We start from the raw sequence: 23,206 nt of genomic DNA, 5'->3' as shown, positions 1-23,206 counted from the left end.
ATGCTTTTTTAAACTCTTTTCATTCATAATAATAGTATATGATATAAAATACACATCACGAACTCAGATTTCTCTCATCAATGAGATAGTCAAATCATAATTTGAATAGCTCATTCGATTTGTTTTTGTCGTATGTTTGGCGGCAATTCAGTACAAATACGTACATAAGCTTAGAAATAATTCTACATACATGAATATATGGTGAAGTTATAGAAGAAAACTGTCTAAGAAAAAATTTGTGATGAATTTTGACATTCCAAAGCACAACAGCCAATTCTTAGCACAATTTACTTATTTCTGGAGAAGCATTTTGAATTTGATGCAGTAAATACGACACAGAATCTGATTAAAGAACGTCGGTTTACATAGTCGGTATCCAGTACTCTCTTAATATCAGTTATTAAGATTACTGACACTAACAGATTTACAAGTATCTATTAAAATTCTTATGTCATTATCACTTAGGTAACTAAATATTTGTTCAATACACTCAAGTGGTAGCTCAGGAAAGTTACAGAAAAAATAGAAAATTTTAGTGCCTTGCTCGAGCAACTCTTTCTTTTTCATACCTTTTCTGAACTGATTTTTTATCATGCTAGAGTATATTGGAAATTTTGTTTTATACTCGTCTGATCTTAAAACCTGCACTACATTTTCATTTCTCATGTATATTGCTACTCGATTTGTATCTTTTATCAAGATATCGTAAAATGATATGGTAGTATTACTAATTTTCTCATTCTTCATGATTGCTACTTCTTTTTCACATTCATCCTGTAAATCTCTTATTTTATAAATGCTGCACATTGATAATAATTGTTCACTTACAAATAAATTTGCAGCTTTTATCTTAACTATATGCTGTGTAAGAAACTCAGCAATTTCTTTATAATAGATGCGACGAGAAAAGTCATAATAATCGTTATATGATATAGCATTAATGTCCGCACCTCTGTCTAACAACATCGCAACAACTTCTACATTTTCTTTTTCAGCAGCAAGACACAGTGGTGTAACACCTGGTGCAAAAGAAAAGATATATGTCGAATTAACATAAAACTCCATGTTTTAAAAGATGTTTATGAATCTGAAAATATTTTCTCAGCTATAATTTAAAGTTATACCTGACTTATCACTGGCATTAACATGAGCACCATAATTTAACAGTAACTCGGCAATCTCCATTTCCTCATATACATGTCCACTTTGAACAGCAAAATACAGTGGTGTAACACCTGGTGTAAATGTAGATATATATGTAGAATTAATATAAACTCCATGTTTTAAAACATGTTCAAAAATTTATATATATATATTTTCTGAGGTGCAATATAAAGTTATACCTGACTCATCACTGGCATTAACATTGGCTCCACGATTTAGAAGAACTTTAGCAATTTCTATTTTCTTATTTACAATCGCATTGTTTAGCGGAGTTGTGCTCTCTCTCTCTCGAGTTTCACCATTAACGTTGGCACCTCTGTCCAACAGCATCTTAACACAATCTACATGTCCACTTTTAATAGCAACAGATAGTGGTGTAACACCTAGAGTAAAGGAAGATATATATATATGTAGAATTAAACTCCTTGTTGTAAAAAATGTTCAACAATCTGTCAATATCCGTCCTCATCTGCAATATAAAGAGAAGTTATACCGTTATCGTTACTGGCGTTAACTTTAGCTCCGTTATTTAAAAGTAATTCTGCGATCTCCATTTTCTCATATTCAATTGCATTATGAAGAAAAGTAGTGCCATCTCGAGTTTCAGCGTTAACGTTAGCACCACAGTCAAGAAACATCTGAACAAATTGTTTATGTCCTTTTGTAACAGCAAGACACAGTGGTGTAACACCTGTTGTAAAGAAATAGATATATGTAGAATTAATATTCCCTCCATGTTTTAAGAGATGTTTATCTATTTATAAATATCCTTTTTCAGCTACACTATAAAGAAGAGTAATACCTTTATCGTTACTAGCAGTAACGTTAGCTCCATGATCAGTTAAAAGTAATTCCGCTATCTCCATTTTCTCATATTCAACTGCATCGTGAAGCAACGTTGTGCCATCCGGAGTTTCAGCATTGACATTGGCACCTCTGACCAAAAGCATNTTAACACCATCTACATATCCTGTTTTAACAGCGAGAAACAGTGGTGTATCACCTGAAAAAAAGAGATATATGTAGAATTAACTCTCCAATTAAATTCCATGTTTAAAAAAATGTTCATCAATCTGTAAATATTTTTTCTCAGCTGGAATATAAAGTTATACCTGACTCATTACTGGAATTAACATTAGCTCCGTGATCTAATAGTAATTCTGCAATTTCCATTTTCTCATATTTAATTGCATATTGGAGAGGAGTTGTGCCGTCTTGAGTTTCAGCATTGACGTAAGCACCTCTGTCAATAAGCATCTTAACAAATTGTTTATGTCCTTTTGTAACAGCAAAATGTAGTGGTGTAACACCTGGTGTAAATGTAGATATGTAGAATTAATATAAACTCCATGTTTTAAAAAATGTTTACAAATTTATAAGTATCTTTTCTCAGCTGCAATATAAAGTTATACCTAAATTATCGGTGGCATTTACGTTAGCGCCGTGATGTAAAAGTAAGTCTGCAATCTCCATTTCCTCATATTCAATCGAATGGTGAAGCGGGGATGTGCCATCCCGAGTTTTAGCATTACAGTTAGCGCCACTATCAAGAAACAACCTAACAAATTGTTTATGTCCTTTTGTAACAGCAAGATGTAGTGGTGTAACATCTGGTGGAAATGTACATATATATGTAAAATTATCATAAACTCCATGTAGTAAAAAATGTTCAAAAATTTATATATATTATTTCTCAGCTACAATACAAAGTTATACCTGTCTTATCACTGGCAGTAACGTTTGCTCCATAATTTAAAAGTAACTGTGCAATTTCCAATTCCTCATATTCAACCGCGTCGTGTAGCGGAGTTGTGGCGTACCGAGTTTCAGCATTAACATTTGCACCTGTGTCCAAAAGCATCTTAACAATATCTACATCTCCTCTGTGAACAGCAAACCACAGTAATGCAACATCTGAAAAAGAATAGATACATGTACAATTAATTCCACTTAAACTCCATGTTTTAAAAGATGTTCAGCAATCTGTAAATATCCTTTCTCAGCTGCAATATAAAAAGAAAGTATACCGTTATCGTTACTGGCGTTAATAGTAGCTCCATGATTTAAGAGGAGTTCGCCAATTTCTAATTCCTTATATTCAGTAGCATTACGAAGCGAAGTTTTGCCATACCGAATATTAGCACTAACATTATTACATCTGGGAAAAAACATCGCAAGAAATTTTTCATGTCCTTTTTTAACAGCAAGGAGTAGTGGTGTAACACCTGGTGGAAAGGAATAGATATACATAAAAGTAATATAAACTCCATGTTTTAAGATGTTCATCAATCTGTAAATATCTTTTCTCAGCTGCAATATGAAGGTATACCGTATATATCACTGGCGTTAACTTTAGCTCCGTGATTTAAAAGTAACTCCGCAATTTCCATTTCCTCATATTTAATTGCATAATGGAGCGGAGTTTTGCCTTTTCGATTTTCAACAGTGACGTCAGCACCTCTGTTAATAAGTATCTTAACACCATCTACATTTCCAGTTCGAACAGCACGATACAGTGGTGTTTCACCTGGTGTAAATGTAGATACATATGTAGAATTAATATAAACTCCTTGTTTTAAAAAATGTTCACAAATTTAGAAGTATCTTTTCGCAGCTGCAATATAAAGTTATACCTAATTTATCACTGGCATTAACTTTAGCTCCGTGATGTAAAAGTAATTCAGCACTTTCCGTCCCGAATGCAATCGCATCGTGAAGTGGAGTAGTGCCATCTCGAGTTTCAGCAGTGACGATAGCACCTCTGTCAATAAGCATCTTAACATTATCTACACGTCCACTTCGAGCAGCATGATACAGTGGTGTAATGCCTGGTGGAAATGTATATATATATATATATATGTGGAATTAATATAAACTCCATGTTTTAAAAAATGTTAATCAATCTGTAAATATCTTTTCTCAACTGCAATATGAAGGTATACCGTATATATTACTGGCGTTAACGTTAGCTCCGTGATTTAAAAGTAACTCCGCAATTTCCATTTCCTCATATTTAATAGCATAATAGAGCGGAGTTTTGCCTTCTCGAGTTTCAACAGTGACGTCAGCACTTCTGTCTATAAGCATCTTAACTCTATTTACATGTTTTTCTAGAACATCATAATACAGTGGTGTATCACCTGAAAAAGAAGAAATATATGTGGAATTTACTCTCCAATTAAACTCCATGGTTTAAAATATGTTCTTCAATCTGTAAATATCCTTTCTCAGCTGCAATATAAAGGTATACCGTAGTTATCATAGGCATTAACGTCAGCTCCATGATTTAAAAGTACTTCTGCAATCTCAATTTTCGCATATTTAGCCGCTTCGTGAATTGGAGTTGTTCCATCTGGAGTCTCAGCATTCACGTTAGCACCTCGGTCAATAAGCATGGTAACACCATCTACATGTCCGTATTGAACAGCAAGAAACAGTGGTGTAAAAGCTGAAAAGAAAGAGATGTATGTAGAATTACTTCTCCAATTAAACTTAATGGTCAAAAAGATGTTCATCTTTCAATCTGTAAATATCTTTTCTCAGCTGCAATATGAAGGTATACCGTCTATATCACGGGCATCAACGTTAGCTCCATGATTTAAAAGTATTTCGGCAATCTCTATTTCGTCACATTCGATCGCATCGTGGAGCAAAGTTCTGCCATACCAATTTTCAATATTAACATCAACACCTTGGTCCATAAACATCTTAACACCATCTACAAATCCTGTGTGAACAGCGAGACGCAGCGGTGTTACATCTGAAAAGGAAGAGATATATGTAGAATTAACTCTCCAAGTAAATTCCATGTTCTAAAAGATATTCATCAATCTGTAAATATCTTTTCTCAGTTGCAATATAAAGCCATACCTAACCTATCACTAGCATCAATAATAGCTCCATGATTTAAAAGCAAGTTAGCAATTTCTATGTTCTTATTTGCAATTGCATTGTGTAGTGGTGTTGTGCAATACCTAGTTGAAGAATTAACGGCAGCATGTCTGTCTAGAAGCATCTTAACAATTTCTATGTCATCATTTTTAACAGCAAGATGAAGTGGAGTATCATGATCGTCATTATCAAATTTGGCAGTGTTGCTGTTAACTTTAGAACCGTTTGTTAAAAGTAGTTTAACAATTTCTGTATGCCTATTCTCAATAGCATCACAAAGTAAAACATATCCTCCTTTCCATGCTTGTGAATAAGATAGTCCAAAATAAGTAAGTATCTCCCTTGCTCTTTCTAGGTTTCCTTCACGAACTGCACGTATTAACGTGTAGCTTGGATCAATATAGTCCATGGTAAAAGTAGTGCTCAATTTGCATCCGTTTTTCTCTCAAATCTGTCTTCTATGTTGTTTCTCCGTTTAAGTTTTAGTTTTGGTTTTCCTGTAAGTATTTATATGTATTACAATCGTAAAATTTAAATTAGTCAGGTATGTACCGAGAGTGGGATAAGTAGCAAGAAGAGAAAACGTAAGAGCCAAGGTCTGTAGAATAGACAGGTTGCCTGGTAACTCTCGATCAATCAGAAAATGCCAAAGTGATGTCATTCAGCATGCCCGTTTAAATTAATACGAGTTACATAGTTCGTATATTATATGAAATATGCAACTATATCGCTATCACACCAGCAACATATATAAGCTTCATAGGTGCAAATGATGTTGTTTGGCATGCTGAGTGACGTAACAATATAGCCGCCCCCATCCGACGCTTTGGTTGCCATTTGTTACCAGGCAACGTGTCTATTCTACAGATTTTGCATAAGAGCAGCGTCCTCAGTTTTGGCTCTCTTATGGCTTTCGCACATAAAACTTGAGACCATAAGACGTAGCCGTAAGAAAATTGACTAATCAGAATGTAATAGTTGTAACCACAAGCCGTATAATATTTCTGGAGTATGAGTGAGGAATAATCATATTCTTCATATCCCGCAATTTCCTTGCCACGCACGTGGTCAAGGTGCCGGAACCGGTAGAGTTTAACTATAGGATTTCAATGCTTCTGTTTTATACAAAATTGCCGAAAGCGTATAAACAGAAGTATTGAAATCCTATAGTTAAACTTTACCAGTTCCGGCATAAAAAGTTAACAGTTATTGCCCGCATAAACCAGGCCAAAACGGCCGTAAAACTTGTAAAACTGCGATGACCACGTGCGTGACAAGGAAACGGCGGGAAATGAAGAATAATTATTAATAAATTACTTTACATACCTTTAACACCAACAACGCGTTAGAAAAAGGAGCAAGAGCAAGCGGGCTCGACTCCTAAACGCGCGAAGTTATAGGACTTTTCGTGCGTTGTTCGCGATGACACGAACTCGTGACTCGTGACTACTACTTCAGGAGCAGAACGAGTTCTTTGAGTAACCGCTCCGTTTCTGCTTGTCGGCGCGCTTCAGCGCCGCTTTTCGCATCTTAACAATAATACAGTCGATTCTTATATCGATTAATCGTATATTGCAATATCGACACGATTACATGTACACAACGCGTCACTGAATCGCGGAAAAGGCGCGGGGATCGGGAGGCAAGCGGGGCGGTTACTCGTAGCGCCAACGAGCGCCGTGCGAACTAACTAGTAGCAATCGGTTGTCCACAACTACGTCGTGTCGATAATGTAACTGCTCTTCCTTCCTATTTTCTTCTCAAAACGTAAAACAATTGGCCAATTACTTAATATTTAACGTTGACAAATAACATGTGTATATATATATGTGTGTTTAATAGATGGATCTATTAATGTCTCCGGTAAATGGAAAGAACGTATATTGTAAAAGTCTGTATATTGTAAAATTGAGCGGAAATCTATAGCGGAACGGAATGTGCGGAACCAGCTCGACCAATCGTAACCACAGAAAAAGCGAAGGAAAGAAAACGGAATGGCTATGATTGGTCGAGCTGGTTCCGCACATTCCGTTCCGCTATAGATTTCCGCTCAATGGGACGTTGCCCTGAGCTTCAGGTCGGCACCGTACTAGCAATATAGGAGTATTACATATATGGTAATTTTTTACAACGGTTTCAGCCGCTGGTTTTAGCCGTATTTCCACAAAAGTGGAACTCAAAGGCCGTTTTACATTAAACGCAAGTATCAGATCTCGTGGAATTGACCAATTGCAGAGTCAAATCAGCCAATCGACCAACGTGATTGATCAGTTTCACGAGACCTGCGACTTGAGTTTCATGGAGAACGGCCTTTGAGTTCCACTTTTGTGAAAATACGGGTAAAACCAGCGGTTGAAACCGTCGTAAGAAACTACAATGGCATGGCCGCTCTCAGGTTTCTCTTTGCTCATACTATAGGACTCTATACACCAAACCACCTATTATCAGTATTTAAAGCCCCTTGCACAATGGACGGAATAGCGATAGCGATAAAAATAATACCAGTTGTAAAGAGTTTATATTTATAAATAACGGTAGGAACAGCGGAATCTAACATACAAAAATACACATGTATCAATGCAGATCAGAAAATCAAAATAAGCAATAGCGATAAAATTTCCGACGAGTTGGAATTCTGTGTCTAAAACTGTGTTATTTCTATCGCTATCGCTATTCCTTCCATTGTGCAAGGGGCTTAATAGTCGGATCTTATATTTAAAGCTGTCTTAATTGTTTCCTTTCAGATGATGACCAATAAAGCGGCATCTTAAGATGACCTTAAGATAGATTTTAATACAAGATCAGGTTAGGTTATTTAAATACCGGCTTTAGATTTGACGTAATGTCCATCTTTGTGGTTGTACGCAGTCGTACGTGTGTAATGATTGAAAATACATATTGTTACATGAAGAGAGGAAAAGCGGTTTAAAAGAAAAAGAAAAAATAAAATAGATGAAGGGAGAATGAATAAAAAACACTGAAAAACATATTCAAATCTTCGAGCAACAATTTCTTAATTGCATCTAATCGCAGACATCTAACCTATAAAAAGAATGCAGTTTTCGAATTTTGATTTTGTTACACGTACGTGCTATGTAGGATTATATATCAGAATTTATCAGTGTCAGTTGTGGTGTCGAGTTTGTGTCACTTATTGACTTATATAGCATTTTTATATTATATACACATATATATATTTTGGGACTGTATACGTCAACAATCTAATGGGGAACGAGAAAAGTGCTCTACGCGGGCTTGAAATTGAGGACAAAGCTGTTGAGATTACAGACTATTGGATGCATTATGATGCAAACATACGTGACTCTAATTTACAAAAACTATCAATCTTTATCAGTGAGCCATCCTTGCATTTTACAGCATCATTTGGAAGACCCTCACCATTAGAGCGAGCAGCAAAGGTACTTTATATATGTGTATTTATATATATGGCTTGAAAACAAAATTACACAAGAAACACAAATGTTATTTATTAATTTGTATTTTTTAGAATTTTATGTTGCATCGGCATCCTTGTATTTTGAAATATATTTCTTCATGGAACAAAGGTAGCAAGTTCTTTCTTGCCACAGAAGAAGCCAGACCATTGGTTCAAGTTATTGAAAAGCAAAATATATTACAAATATGTATTGGCTTGCATAGTATTTTGCGGGCTTTAATATTTCTACATGAGACTGCTCTAGTGTCACATAATAATGTGTGCAGCAGTTCTATTTACGTTACTACAGAAGGATATTGGAAATTAGGTGGATTAGAATGCCTGTGCAAATTTGCAGATGCAACACCAACATATTATCAAAGAATAAAAAGTTATAGATATGAGAAGGCTATCTTACCCAATGAAGACATAGTTGATTTAGTTAAATCTGGTAATCTTACTGCAATTGATTCATATGCATTTGGAATATTAGTGGAGGATATTTTTAAAAACTTGCAGAATACAGGTATATATAGCAATTTGTGTGTCATCTATGTCTAATATTGAGTGTAGTGTGTAACATATGATATATAACATCTCAATTCAGATGAAGTACCAAATGTGTTAGAATTCAGAGAGTATTGTAAAAAAAATCTCCAAGATCCAGATGCATGTTTGGGAAGTAGATTGTCCAATGTATTGCAACATTCACTCTTCACTCATGAGTTTATAAGAATATATGCATTTCTAGAAGAGTTGCCATTAAAAACTGATGGTGAAAAGGAAGAATTTTTCACGTAAGTATTAACTGGCAAAAAACTATTGCGCTAATATTGTCGAATATATATTGTGTGAATTTTAACATTGTAACATATTGCATATATGAAAGTGTATTATTCTTTGTAGAAAATTGAGACAGCAGTTGCAGATGTATCCCGAGACTGTTGTTGCTGAACAATTAGGAAGAAAGCTCCTTTCTAGAATAGTATTGTTAGATAGTACTGCCCAAGTAAAACTTTTACCTTTTATCTTTAAGCCTAAAGGTTAGAAAATATATCGCATATCTACAGTAGATTTTGATGTTATGCAACATACTTTGTTTTATACATATCTGTCTCATTTTACAAATATTCTAACAAATCGTCTAAACTTTGCAGATGAGAAGAATGATGTTGGAACTAGTCTGTTTACAGTTACTACCTTCAAGAATATCTTAGTACCACGACTTCTGCAAATGTTCTGCATTCGAGATGTTTCTATTCGTCTGTTATTGTTGTCGCATTTCAGTTCGTTTGTGCATGTCTTCGAAGTGGATGAACTGAAAAATCATATTCTTCCTGAACTGCTTGTCGGAATAAAGGACACTAATGACAATCTCGTTTCTGCCACATTACGAGCACTAGCTGACATAGTACCGATCTTGGGGGCAGCGACAGTTATTGGTGGAAACAGAGGGAAGCTATTTACAGACGGTCGACCAAATAAAACTCAGAACAGAAATATCGAGGACATCAAGAGATCTTTGACGTTTAAGCAGGAAACATCTGTTTTCATGAATATAGATGAAAGTAACATGCACTTATCTGAAAGGCCATCGCCAGATGGCGGTGAGGACAAGCGAGAAAAGGAGTTTCCGCTTATCGAGGAAGAAAGCACCTGGTCCGACTGGGAAACGCAGGAAACTGTCACAAACGATCATTGTCATGTGGTCGATGCTCCTTCTGACTTAGTGCAAACAGAAGTGCAAATTAATACTTGCAATACGGACTTATCTTCGCCTGAATCGGAATCTTTATCGAGCACTACGAAAACAAAGTACACAAAGAAACTGGTACTTTCCGACATTACGGAGCTTGATATAAAGAATTCAAAAGTAATATCGTGCTCGAATGAAGAATTCGACTTCTTTACAGATATGGAGCCTGTGATACAGAAGACGCAGGTTTTACATATTCCAGAAGTGCAATCACCAGAAAGTATGTTCGATGTAAAAACATTAAATGTTACCTTGGAAGAGCATGAAGATAATGCTTGGGAGGAAGATTTGAACGACTTAAATATAGACGATACACACGAATTAGCGGGACAATGAGCCTGATTGTAAAAAAATTTATAAATTTTGTAAAATTGTATACTTATCAAGAAAATATTGCACAAATAATTGTATGCTCATTTAAGTGTACGTATCTTCTCTTAACAGTCAATAATATATGTGATTTATTATGTACATATGCTATATATATAAATTAAAATAAAATATTTTTAATAAAATTGTGAAATATACATGATATTAAGGTTATTAAATAAGAATATGCAGTCTCTGTTAACGAAGCTTTATATAACACTATTTTGAACACAACGCGAATAAATTAAACGGCAACGGTACAGAAAGGAACAGGATAAAAAAAGAGATATCCTTTTCTTAAACGCACGTCATATTTTAAACAAAGGGTGGCATATTTTGCATACATTCTCTTTCTTTTCAGGTTTTAACTTTCTTTTCATATACACTTTGTACACTGTGTGCACTTTGCACACATATCTATATGTGCGAAGCAAATAAGCCGCATTTAACATATGAAATAAAAATTCTATATTTATCTTTATGAAAACATCTTATGACAAAATGCGGAAAAATTACGTATTAAGTTTTCTTTCTGATAGCGTTTTTGACCGGTACGAATTGAATTGCTCAGAAGTGATTCAAATATCGGTATCGATCAAAAACGCTATAAACATTGTTTTTATTTTCCAAAGATCTAAAGAATAAAATTTGCATATTAATACATCAATCATAAATTTTTTCATGTAACTTTTCTATCAAAAAGCAACAAGCGATTCTGTCAGTTACGTATAGTTTTACGTGGAATACTTGCGCATGCGCAAGGACATTTCACAAAATCTAGTCGCAGTGGAAAGAATCGTGTTCTTTTTTTGCGTGTTTGCGATCATCTGTAATTCTCCAGGTGCTGGCATATGTCCTGGTGAAGAGGTCAAGTTGCGCGATGCGGGACGACGCGGACGGTGTGTTGGACGAGGAGCAATGGCGGCTGGAAGCGCAGGCAGTGATCAATGACGTAAGAAAACACGTGCAGGATCTGAAGGTGTCCGAACGGCTCACCAGCACGAATCAAATCATCTACTTGAACTTGACCACATTGGAGGGTCTGCGATTTTGCGTGGAATTGTCGGCTGCCGGTTTTACCATCGTCGGCAATCGTCACGACGACACGTCCAACACCGGCAACGAGCGTTTCGAGACGCCGTACAGTTTATTGGACTTTGTCAGCCCACAGTACAGAAACTCTTTCGGCAATACATTGTTGGACAAGCTGAAGGAGTTAAGCAGTCAACAGTAAGCTTTTTTGTGCAAAACACTGAAAGGGTCCAATTGATTTCTCGATTATAATACCACAATTGCTTAAAATCGTTTTAAATTGCTTTCTCGTGATTGGTTACGAGAAGAGTTGCTATGAAGCAAAAATATTTTGTTTATAAGTTTTGAATTATTTTTAAGTTTCTTATTTGTAATTGATTCGATGAAAAATAATCTTGTATAAACTCAGTGAGTCATCATAAGAAAAATTGAAACGTGCAAGCAAAACTTGCCCAGCTCTTCGCGCCGTCTGTTTTTCTAAAGTTATATTTAGGTTTATATATTCTGTAAAAAAAGGATATTGGTTAAATGTAAAAAACTAGATAAGTATTAGGAGAATATGTACAAACACATATGTATAAAGAAAGAATAATTAGAAAGAAAGATTAGCAATTATTTATTGATTATTGTATTATGGAAATTTATAAATAGAATTGAATGTATACACATATGTCTGACTCTCTTAAATACCTCAAGCTTAATATTATAAACTATCGATCCCAGACTGCAAAGGCCAAGGTTTACATTATTTTAACTCAAATTTGCCAGATATCAGAGAAAAACGGAAGAATTAAATCATCGAGATGCATCTTGAGTCTTAAATTTCTCTTCGTATCAAATAGCTGCGTTCGGGAAGCGCGCTATCAGCGCTGTTGCCATCTCTATTGCTCATTAGATGTAAGACAAAGATAGAATGACGCAATAGCGCTGATAGCGTGCTTCCCGAACAGTCGATAAATTAAAAAGTGAATTGGAATTTAACCAATCGGACCAAAGAATCCGTACTTTGATTTTAGCTGTGGGAGCTTTCCAGCTACGTACACAACATATATGTAATACTCCTATATTGCTAGTACGGTGCCGACCTGAAGCTCACCGTTACGGTGCAGACAATATAGTAGCCTCTCTCTCCAGCTGCTTTGTGCGCATGTGGCGCATAATGACGCTCGACCATCTATGCCCATATTTGGACTTCGTGCGTCTCCCTTTCTCGGGCCTCGTGCCTCTCATTGCGAAGATACGCGACTAGCAATATAGGAGTATTACATATATGGTACACAACGCGTCACTGAATCGCGGAATAGGCGCGGGGATCGGGGGNCAAGCGNGGCGGTTGCTCGTAGCGCCAACGAGCGCCGTGCGAACTAACTAGTAGCAATCGATTGTCCACAACTACGTCGTGTCGATAATGTAACTGCTCTTCCTTCCTATTTTCTTCTCAAAACGTAAAACTATTGGCCAATCTTGAAGCAAAGATAATATCATCTACATGACGTCACATGTGGGCAAAGCAAAGGCGCGTTTATAGACGGCTTCAGATAACCGCCTTGAAGATAAGATAATATCATCTACGAGGCCGCGTTTAGCCATTGCTGAAATGCCCACATGTGACGTCACGTAGATGATATTGAGTGCGTTCAGACAACTCAACAGTTGCACAACGGTTGAGAGATAATCACTTCTGATTGGATCATACTTTTGGAACCGTTGCAGATTTTGAAGAATAGTCCTATCATAAGTGATGATCTCTCAACCGTTGAGTTGTCTGAACGCACTTAATAATCGCTTGCTTAACGATAAGTTTTAGGCCTGGTTTATGCGGGCAATAACTGTTAACTTATGCCGGAACCGGTAGAGTTTAACTATAGGATTTTAATGCTTCTGTTTATACAAAATTGCCGAATGCGTATAAACAGAAGTATTGAAATCCTATAGTTAAACTCTACCGGTTCCGGCATAAGTTAACAGTTATTGCCCGCATAAACCAGGCCTTACTGAACGCAGCTTTATTTTAGTCCGGTATTCATTATTTTGCACATGAAAAGACGACTACTATTGCAAATCTAGCTTTAGTAAAATTGCGATCTCGAGTGTCCTATCTGGTTCATATATTGTTGATCAAGTTCATTCTTAATGCGTGGGTCGGTAATCGAGTATTTTCATATTCACGCGAAAATTTCGCTGTATTATCGCTTCTTAGGTGATTTCGTAAAAAAAAGTTGGAAAATTTCTGTATTTTCTTGTTTTAAAAGCAGTGTTTCTTATCATAATCACTCCGTATGTATCGACACGTTTCATATTGTTCTATCGTTTAAGGTTAAGTTGCTGATTATTATTAAAATTTCTTATTAAGCCGCTATTCACGTGTATTCTCATTTTACAGAGAGAGATTTATGTTATATTGTGATAACAATATGTGAAAGATTTTTTCTGTAATCTTATCAAAATTTTGTTTATCTCATTTCTGTATTGTGTTGAATAACTAAGTGAATATATTTTGCAATGATATATGTATTTTATACATATAGTGTCAAAGTTTTACACACATATGTTAGTTTTTTTATTATATGTTTGAGTTTTTAGTTTATTGTTTCTTTCCTTGAAGTATACATCAATTTTTTATGTTAATTTTCTATTCCATCAGTTGTATTTATACTATATTTACATGACATGTATAAATACACTATCTTATTTTTAAAGTTCTATTCTTTGTTTTACTTGGGCTGTACAAATCTGTTATGGTCAATATATTTGATAATTGTTTTTTCAGATAAATAATGGCCAGTACAGAACCAGGACAAGAAGTTTCGCAAATTTTACGACAATGGGAAGAAGAACATTTATCACCTAATTACGATCCTACCAATCATCTTCAGAGATTAGCAGATATAATAGAGCTTGAGACAGAAAATTATTACAAGATGGATCCGGATCCGTTTGATGAGAGACATCCTTCACGCACTGACCCAGAATGTAATTTTGGACAAATATTGAAAGTTCTCTTCAGAAAAGATAATTTTATGACAAAGGTAATTACGGAATATATCAACGTTTACTCAAGATATAACGACAATTTTAATAATAACGAAATTTGTTTGCAGTTGATAAACGATTATTTGAGGGACACATACTTTTCAAGGGCAGGAATAATCGGAAAAGATGTGAGAAAGTTGAATATCGCTGCCTGTCGCGTTATGTTGGATATACTTCCGGGATTAGAAACATCTGCGGTATTTCAGCCGGAGATGGACGGTCTTGTCAACAGATTGTTCTCATGGGCGGAAAAGAGCATCGAGCCGTTGCAGAGTTATTCTACCGGTCTTCTAGCTGCTGCTATGGAAGTTCAAGAAATTGCTACTGGTTTCAGAGAGCAAAATTCTAGGATGATACCGCTCATGTTGCAGCGATTGCACAAGCTGCAGCAAAAAGCGCAGGAAGATCGTCAGCAAAAACCGCACGAGGATCGTCAAATCATCAATGCTAGACCGTTTGCTCATTTTGCACGAGACAGGAACAACGTTATCGATATCGATGATACGAGCGGTGGTACTCTGAAGCGCAAGACGCCTGATAAACGTCGAGAGAACGGAACGACTCGAGAATCGAAAGAATTCTCTCCTAATGACGACGATGATTCTATATGTTGTAATTCCGATGACGCACCGACGAGCAAGAAGAGAAAAAACGATAGTACGGAAAGCACACCTGTGAAAAATAACGAGCTTTATCCTGAAATTATGTCTCCGCCTTTGTCCATTCCCAAAATCGCAAACAGTTCGCAATTTAAATCTGGATGTAAATCTGGTTTGTGTTCAATTTCTAGCGGGACGCATTTGACGGCGATGGAAGGAAATTCCAACTCGTCCTGGGCTGAGATGGAGTCCTATGTCATTGGTAATATTCAAATGTATCCTCCTACCCTCGCTACTCGTCAAATGCTCATTTTGCGTTATCTAACGCCTATGGGAGAGTATCAAGAATTCCTCGCCCATGTGTTCGAGCGGAACGCTCTGGATTTGATACTCAAGTATATCAATGTTCGAGAAACCAAAGACAGCAGACTCGCTTTCGAGGCTCTCAAATATCTCGCGTCTCTGCTTTGTCATAAGAAATTCTCCATCGAATTTCTCAATGTCGGAGGTTTGCAAAGATTGTTGGACGTGCCAAGACCGAGTGTCGCGGCGACCGGCGTCTCTATATGTCTCTACTATCTCGCATACTGCGAAGATGCTATGGAACGAGTTTGTCTGCTGCCGAAACATGTGATTTCGGACCTTGTGACTTACGCGTTATGGCTGTTGGAACGTAGTCACGATTCCGGACGATGCCACGCGACTATGTTCTTCGGCTTTTCTTTTCCATTCAAAATTATATTGGAAGAATTCGATGCGCAAGATGGCTTGAGAAAACTATTTAATGTGGTAAGGCAAAATGTATTCGCGCTTGTGTTTTTGCTCGTGAAAACGTGATGAATTAAGACGCGCGAAATGTCGAGTAGTTTTGCAAAAAAAATATACAATGCAATACACGAACTTGTTTTATCTCTGGGTTTTTTTTCTGCTTCAGATATCTACTTTGCCGATTCTAAATATTGAAGAAGATGCGACTATCAATGACGATGAGGAATGCGCGTCGAAGCAGATCGTACGGCACGTTGCTGTTGCTTTGAAAAGATACATGGAAGCGCATTTGCATTTGAAGGCGGAACAATTGCAACGCGCGGAAAACGTCAGAACTGAACGCGCCGACGCAGCGTGGCAGCCTTCGATACCACCTTACAAGGTTGAAATATATTTTTCACGCGATTGCACATATACTTTTTAACGATGTTATTAACGTATTTGGAACAAAAATGAGTGTATATTCTTGAAACACACATAGGTAACCACACATAGGTCTGTTATTCCAGGCGTGTAAGCTCAGCAGCGAAGAGGTTCAAGCGAAAGTCGAGATTCTTCATGATTTCATGTCTGTTAGATCAGAATGGCCGCCTGTGGAAGAACTTTATCGTTTGGGTGGCATTACTTTGTTGTTACAAATCATAGCTTTTGTTCGCGAGTGGAACTTTACTGGACGGTGAGAATCATAAAATATGTGTTTCGCTATTATTACGATGATTATCTCGACTCAAACAAACTTGTTTCTTAATCGTCATCAGGATGATGCATACCACTTCCAGCGCGGAGACAGTTAGATCGTGTTTGGACGTGATTGCGATTTGTTCTGTTGTGCCCAAAGTTATGTTGCTGCTGTGCGAAAGAATCGATATGCCAGACATGACCATGACAACGGCTATTAATCTTTTTCTAGCGGCTGCTGAATGCGAAATTATCGCCGATGCCGATGTACAGAGAGCGGCACTCAGAGCTATCGTTAATTGCGTATGTGCTCCTATCGCGAGGGTATGCACAATTGTTCTATTTTAACACGTTTGGATTTTGTCGAATTTTTATGTACTTTATAACGCATAACATATACAGATTATGTACTTGACGATGAGATGACGTTCGATTACTTTTTTCCAGGTTGGAGGAAGCGTAGCCAGATATTCCGTTACTGGATCTGCTAAAAAAAAAACTACTGTTCACAATAGCGAGGAATTGATACAGAAAGTGTGGGAGTGTGTGCGATCGAATAATGGAATAATGGTATTGCTGCAATTAATGACGGTGAAAACACCTATCACCGATGCTGATAGTATTCGAGCGTTAGCGTGCCGCGCATTAGCCGGGCTAGCGCGCAGCGAAAAAGTTCGACAGATTATTAGCAAATTACCGATGTTCACCGATGGACAGATTCAATCTCTTATGAAAGATCCTATATTGCAAGAAAAACGACAGGAACACGTTACTTTCCAGAAATACGCTCTCGAATTGGTGGAAAGGGTGTCTGGTAAAGCGAAACCCGGTGCGAAAACAGGTGCGGAATACGAAGTTTCTTTGGTCAGCTTGCACAGGGTGAGTTTGCTTCATGTTTCGCACTTAACGCACAAGACAAGATTGTTGTTTTCTTTTTTATATTATTGAAATACCTTCTCAAATTCATTTTATAGCTTTGTCATGTTACACATTTAATATTATAGTATTTTTATTACATTACGCGTAATGTTATTTCACAGGCAAATGTTGTAGCACAAACAAGGATACAGTACAATGAACAACAACTTAATCAATTAATATATCAACATCTTATGTCAAAAGGTTTAACCGAAACGGCTAATACATTGCACAGAGAAGGTAATTTGGATTCCGCTGCGGCGATTATGAGATCAACGACAACGTATCAACCTTTTATGTATAGAAATCCTGCAAATATAACTGTAGGTTGAACTTACTGAAGTTGACGAAATTTGCGATATAAAATGACTAAACGCGCTTATAATTCTAAAAATTTATATTTTATCTGTTCTAGCCGAGAAATGGTTTTTCTCTAGCTGCTTTTGTCAATTTATACAATAGCGTTAGATGTGTGCCAAGAGAAGCTGCGTTGAATAGTTGTCGAAACAATACCGCTACTCCCACATCGTCTCGATTTGTTGTATCCCATACAACAAGTACGTGTTCCGCTTCTTCGCCAGCTGTGAACAGTAACATCCGTTTGAAGCTCGCTGATTGTCTGAATCAAAGTGGCGTCTCGAATAATGTGAATCAACCGATTAAACTGCAAATCAATCAGAAGTAAGTAACTCGTGTCGATATGTAATTTTCTGTTCTAACTTTTTTCTTCACTTTTTTTCGTTTATATTGCAGAAAATCAATATCCATCGACAGACAATCACCTTTGGTCGCCTCAACTTGTCAGTCTACGACCCAATCCACTTGTAAATCTTTACAGAAACAGATTTCTAGAGATCCCGGAGGTGGCGGAGGGCCTGGTGTAGTGCCCACTTCCAATGTATCCGGTGTAGTTGCTCCCAATATTACTCTCGATTCTATTATTACCGAATATTTGACTAATCAACATGCTCTGTGCAAGCATCCTATGGTAACATGTCCACAGTTTAATCTTTTTGAGTAAGTATTCTGTGATATCTAATTGTATAGTTTTTCAGAAGTTGGAAGAAAATTATCGCTCCTCGTTTCATTGAAAAAAAACCTAACCACAATAGAAAATATGTATGATCATTGTTACATAAATTCGTTTTGTCTATGTGTTTGAATTTATATTACAGACCTCACAAATGTCCAGATCCGTGTACAAAAAATTCCTCGTCTCAGAATATAACGGTGAGATTAACAAGGCGAGTATTAGGTATGGATAGCAGAAAATTGGATAGAAGATATATCTACAGCCGTTTCTGTCCTGTAAAAACTTTTCGACCTACTGAAGTAGGAGGAATATTTACTTGTTGTACTTTCTCGGTAAATTTCATTATTATTATTGTTGTTGGTCTTATTTTTAACTATTTTCTCATATACACGATATGTTTTATCGTTCTATACGTTTTTTTCTCATTTGTAAATACAGCCTTGCACGCAATATCTCATTTTGGGCACCCATTCGGGAGACATCAAAATGTTCAATGTCCATACAGGAATGGAAGAAGCGACTTATCAGTGTCATGAATCGTATGTATACCATACAGAATGTAACAAGCGTGGCAATCTTTTGTTGACCTCGACGACTTGGAGAAATCCTATGTCAGCACTTTGGGATATAGGTTCATTTTTTGAAATGAAGCTCGGTTTCGAGAACGAGGAGTATGTTGAATTCAGCAAATTACAGGACAGAATAATCGGCACGCAAGGAGAAGGCGCAACGGTAAATTTTTGATTTTCAATAAGTCGGAATATCTAATTAAAACACGAGAAACACATTACGTTAAAAATTACGATGGCAATTTTGTATTCATAGAGAGATTTCACATGTATATATCCCAATTCGTACTGTATCTTAATTTTCTTCCTTTTTTAGATATATGATATAGCAACCGCAAAATTATTATTAACATTATCACCTTCCATTTCCAATCAATATACAAAAAACCGAGCAACCTTTAGTATGAATGACGAGTTGGTGCTTAGCGATGGTATATTGTGGGATGTTAATTCAGGCAAAGAAATTCATAAATTTGACAAATTGAATCAAACATTAAATGGAGTTTTTCATCCAAACGGTACTGAAATTGTGTCCAATACCGAAGTGTGGGATTTAAGAACCTTTCACTTGCTCAAAACAGTTCCCACTCTTGATGAAATGGAAGTTATCTTTTCACCGGTTAATAATATTATTTATGCAGTTTCGTCGGATCAAGAGGGTGAAAATGATTCACATTATGTAACTTCATTCAAGACTCTGGATGGTTTTGATTACAGCAATATTGGTAAGAGATAAGAGAAGAGCGACGAGAGTGAGAAAATAACTGATTATTTGCTTTCTTCATGTAAATATAATATTTCAGCAACTTACGATGTTAAAAGAGGAATTAATGGATTTGCATGTAACAAATTTGACACTCAAATTGCTACGGTGGAAAATATAGGTGAATTTTCAAGTATACAAGAATCGTGTGTTAGATTATACGATGTTGGAAGAAGAAGAGACGATGACGACGAAGTCGACGAAGATGAAGATGAAGAAATGGATGCCAGTGATGAAGATGATGGTTCAAATTCTGCATCAGATGATAATAATGTAGACGGTAAAAATTATTGCAATATTTAAGTGATATGTGATATTTAATTTATCTGTATTTTTTATACTTTTTATGGAGTATTGGGTGTGTGTGTATGAGTGCGTGCGTGCGTGCTTGTGAGAGTGTGTGCGTATATATGTAAAAGAGAGTACTCTTTATTAAAAACAGATGGCGATAATGCAGGTGTAGAAGAAAATGGCGATGATAACGATCAAAACGACAGAGAACGTAATGATGACGATGATGATGACGACGACGAAGACGGTGGCGATGGAGACGATTCTGGCGACAGCAGTGACGATTACGATCCTAATGTCGATATTCACGAGATTTCCGATGAATTTTCCTTATCGGACATAGATGATTTGGAAATATTGTTTTCGTGAACGTCCCAGACGATATTGTACATATATATATACACACATATGCACATGTATGTGTGTATATATATGTATACACACACATTAACAAATATGAAAAAAAGTTTCATTACAGTGCATTATTAATTGCACACTCTAAATGTATAAATAAATATTTCCAGCCATTGTATAATTTGAATGTTTCTGTTACGTGAGGCTAATTGAACACAGATCAATTATACATTCACATCATTTTTTATTTTGTTATCAAATGCAACAAAAAGAACATTTTTATCAATCAAATGCCAAATATCTGTTTATATATTGTCTCCGTGCATAAACATTCAGGCAATCTTAAAGTTTCTTACGTATGCGTGCGCGTATACATGCGTATGTTGGTGAGACACTGTGTACACAAATCTGATTACTTTTGTGATTTAAAAATGAAATCTACATATTTGTAAATATATATAAGTGTGTCTTTCTTGTATAACTTTGAACTATATAGATTAATATTGATGGTTGTTTTAAAACCAAACTACCTTATAATTACTTTCATAGAATTGAAATCTTAATTATTAAGTGCTACAAAAAAAAAAACGGGTCAGTGTCGTCAATTTCGAATATCGTAAGAGAGAATGACAAAAATCTTTGTATTTACTGTACAAAGTCAGAAATGCTTCTACAAGAGCAAAAACATGCAAATATACAACTAAAGAAATTTCCCTTTCCGTGCCAAAATTGAGCAAAACTTTTTACATGGTGATTCTTTAGTCACATAATTGGACTCAATATCAATGACCTTGAAATACATCGAGGTCATAGTTGCGAGTGATGGTCAAGTTTTAGCGATCGTTTATTAAATTAAAAAGTTAGGTCTGATTAAAAACTCATTACTCACATTTTGCGTGTGAAGTTTGAAATCTGTGGAGAATTTTTTTATAAAACTTCCATAATAACGGATTATTAATTGTTAATTGTTCAATTTTGATTGTTTATACATAACTTTTCAATAAACACCGAGACACCGAGCAACATTAAAACCTAAATGTTACTCAAGATTCTATTGTATGTATAACCTGATATATCCAGATCGCAGACATTAGGCCTGGACATTTATCATTATTATCGGTGCTTTTTGAAGTCATCGATAATTTAATTGCATCATGTACAGATAAAAACTTCACAGAGCAAATCTGCGTGCGATTAATCTATTGATAAATTAAAATCAGAGAGAAGACAGAGCGGTCAGAGCCAGGTCACTTGTGTATTCTGCGATGTAGTGAAAATTACAACAATGAGCGCATTTACTAAAATATCTATGACTTTATTGGTAAACAACTAGTATATTTGCGCACTTTTGTAATTTACACTACATTGCATAGATACACAATCGACTCCCAGTGCTATATAAAAAAACTGTAATAGCTTTTCCGTCCTGCAAAAGACAGCACTACGTTCAGGGGGTTCAAACTCGCCTCTTGTGAGAATGAGAAGGAGAACGCTGGTTTCAGCGCCACCTAGGCTATCTGCCAGGAAGTAGTGAACTAAAGAACGACTAGAGAGAGATTGCCACCATATTTAAACGCGCGTGTCACGTATAGGATATAGGTATGGGTATACTTATTGGTTGTTCTTTTTCACTGAACTGTGATCACACTAGACCAAAGTTTATTCTTTTTCTTTACATTTAGAAAGAAAAAGATAAACTCTGAACTAGCGCAATTAGTTCAGTAAAAAAGAACAAACTATATATTAAAAGTGAATATAAGTAATAAAAGTAGATATTGAAAATAAATTTAGAAGTTTTGTGAGTAATGTTGCAAAGTTTATTTTATTATTATTATCTTATTTTATTTTGTGCACACATAAGAAATATTATTGAGAAGATTAAAACCAATATATTATATGTACTTAAAATACCATATTATTGATTTTTTGTTAAAATGTTTAACAAACATTAAAATGTAAGTAAACTACTTTAAAAAATAGTATATAATATTCTGATATTTAATTGTGTTACACATTTTTGTTAATCTTATATTTACACAAAATAGTTTATATATGCATAAAATGTTTTAAAAAACTATATTCGCGATAGTTATCACTAAACACCACAATCATTCATAATTATTAGTAATTACTAATAATTACTACAATATAAGATTAATACAGTTGATCAAATACTGCAAGGTTTAGCACAATACACAGCGATGCAAGAGAGAAACCAAAAACATATTACGACACGTACAGAACATACAGACAAAACTGGACAAAACACACAACACTTAGCGACAAGGTTAGCAACGAATCAGATAGGCAACTTGATGGCAAGGGGAAAGAGAGGAAGAGAGGGGAACCGACTGTGCTGCCGCCTAGTGTACTGTCCTACGCAACCCTGGCTAGTATGGTGCCGACCACGAAGTAAGAGTAAGGAGATCGAACTTCATAGCGCGCGAATGGAGAAAGTGGTCCCGATTCTGACGCCTAATTGGGAGGGAATCCGCTCAAAGGAATAGTTTCTTACGGTTGGACGCCATTTGCAAAACTACCACATGTACACG

The 23,206-nt window shown here is 36.0% G+C and overlaps 4 protein-coding genes and 1 long non-coding RNA gene across 9 annotated transcripts; 4 read left to right on the top strand and 1 right to left on the bottom strand.

Moving 5' to 3' along the window:
* Nucleotides 1–265: 265 nt before the first annotated feature.
* On the bottom strand, nucleotides 266–6,547 carry LOC109862257 (ankyrin-1-like). The gene is made up of 16 exons (XM_020442254.1): nucleotides 6,382–6,547; nucleotides 5,139–5,552; nucleotides 4,727–4,924; nucleotides 4,415–4,612; nucleotides 4,107–4,304; nucleotides 3,798–3,992; nucleotides 3,494–3,691; nucleotides 3,192–3,389; nucleotides 2,881–3,078; nucleotides 2,577–2,774; nucleotides 2,277–2,474; nucleotides 1,967–2,167; nucleotides 1,658–1,855; nucleotides 1,344–1,547; nucleotides 1,125–1,235; nucleotides 266–1,019 (listed from the first exon to the last, which is right to left on the bottom strand). Exons 2-16 carry the CDS (start codon nucleotides 5,161–5,163, stop codon nucleotides 394–396), a joined length of 3,144 nt encoding a protein of 1,047 aa, XP_020297843.1. The 5' UTR covers nucleotides 5,164–5,552; nucleotides 6,382–6,547; the 3' UTR covers nucleotides 266–393.
* Nucleotides 4,325–4,790, top strand: LOC109862258. Its single transcript, XR_002251105.1, has 3 exons — nucleotides 4,325–4,408; nucleotides 4,490–4,628; nucleotides 4,708–4,790. It is a non-coding gene; the product is annotated as an uncharacterized LOC109862258 (long non-coding RNA).
* Nucleotides 6,548–7,762: 1,215 nt separating the features above from the next.
* LOC109862253 (protein-associating with the carboxyl-terminal domain of ezrin) lies at nucleotides 7,763–10,713 on the top strand. Of its 2 annotated transcripts, XM_020442248.1 has the most exons (6): nucleotides 7,763–8,474; nucleotides 8,564–9,017; nucleotides 9,099–9,288; nucleotides 9,398–9,534; nucleotides 9,649–10,322; nucleotides 10,405–10,502. In XM_020442248.1, the coding sequence occupies exons 1-6, from the start codon at nucleotides 8,280–8,282 to the stop codon at nucleotides 10,417–10,419; spliced, it is 1,665 nt and encodes a 554-aa protein (XP_020297837.1). In that variant the 5' UTR covers nucleotides 7,763–8,279; the 3' UTR covers nucleotides 10,420–10,502. The 2 variants fall into 2 exon arrangements, with proteins under 2 accessions (XP_020297837.1, XP_020297836.1); XM_020442247.1 differs by having other exon boundaries at nucleotides 9,649–10,713.
* Nucleotides 10,714–11,038: 325 nt separating this feature from the next.
* LOC109862254 (GSK3-beta interaction protein) lies at nucleotides 11,039–12,281 on the top strand. Its single transcript, XM_020442249.1, has one exon. It carries the CDS (start codon nucleotides 11,497–11,499, stop codon nucleotides 11,848–11,850), a length of 354 nt encoding a protein of 117 aa, XP_020297838.1. The 5' UTR covers nucleotides 11,039–11,496; the 3' UTR covers nucleotides 11,851–12,281.
* Nucleotides 12,282–13,771: 1,490 nt separating this feature from the next.
* Nucleotides 13,772–21,111, top strand: LOC109862255 (protein VPRBP). Of its 4 annotated transcripts, XM_020442251.1 has the most exons (16): nucleotides 13,772–13,925; nucleotides 14,419–14,677; nucleotides 14,750–16,069; nucleotides 16,215–16,430; nucleotides 16,558–16,724; nucleotides 16,807–17,050; nucleotides 17,174–17,605; nucleotides 17,767–17,967; nucleotides 18,060–18,325; nucleotides 18,398–18,661; nucleotides 18,820–19,009; nucleotides 19,116–19,409; nucleotides 19,563–19,971; nucleotides 20,050–20,289; nucleotides 20,452–20,689; nucleotides 20,728–21,111. In XM_020442251.1, exons 2-15 carry the CDS (start codon nucleotides 14,426–14,428, stop codon nucleotides 20,667–20,669), a joined length of 4,713 nt encoding a protein of 1,570 aa, XP_020297840.1. In that variant the 5' UTR covers nucleotides 13,772–13,925; nucleotides 14,419–14,425; the 3' UTR covers nucleotides 20,670–20,689; nucleotides 20,728–21,111. The 4 variants fall into 4 exon arrangements, with proteins under 4 accessions (XP_020297840.1, XP_020297842.1, XP_020297839.1 ...); XM_020442253.1 differs by having other exon boundaries at nucleotides 20,467–21,111; XM_020442250.1 differs by having other exon boundaries at nucleotides 20,452–21,111.
* Nucleotides 21,112–23,206: the final 2,095 nt, after the last annotated feature.

Source organism: Pseudomyrmex gracilis, unplaced genomic scaffold, assembly GCF_002006095.1.
Source record: "Pseudomyrmex gracilis isolate BER0280 unplaced genomic scaffold, ASM200609v1 scaffold_1543, whole genome shotgun sequence".
NCBI classification, from domain to species: Eukaryota; Metazoa; Arthropoda; class Insecta; order Hymenoptera; family Formicidae; genus Pseudomyrmex; species Pseudomyrmex gracilis.
The sequence above is the reverse complement of the archived record's forward strand: the minus strand, read 5'-3'. Positions and strand labels throughout refer to the sequence as shown.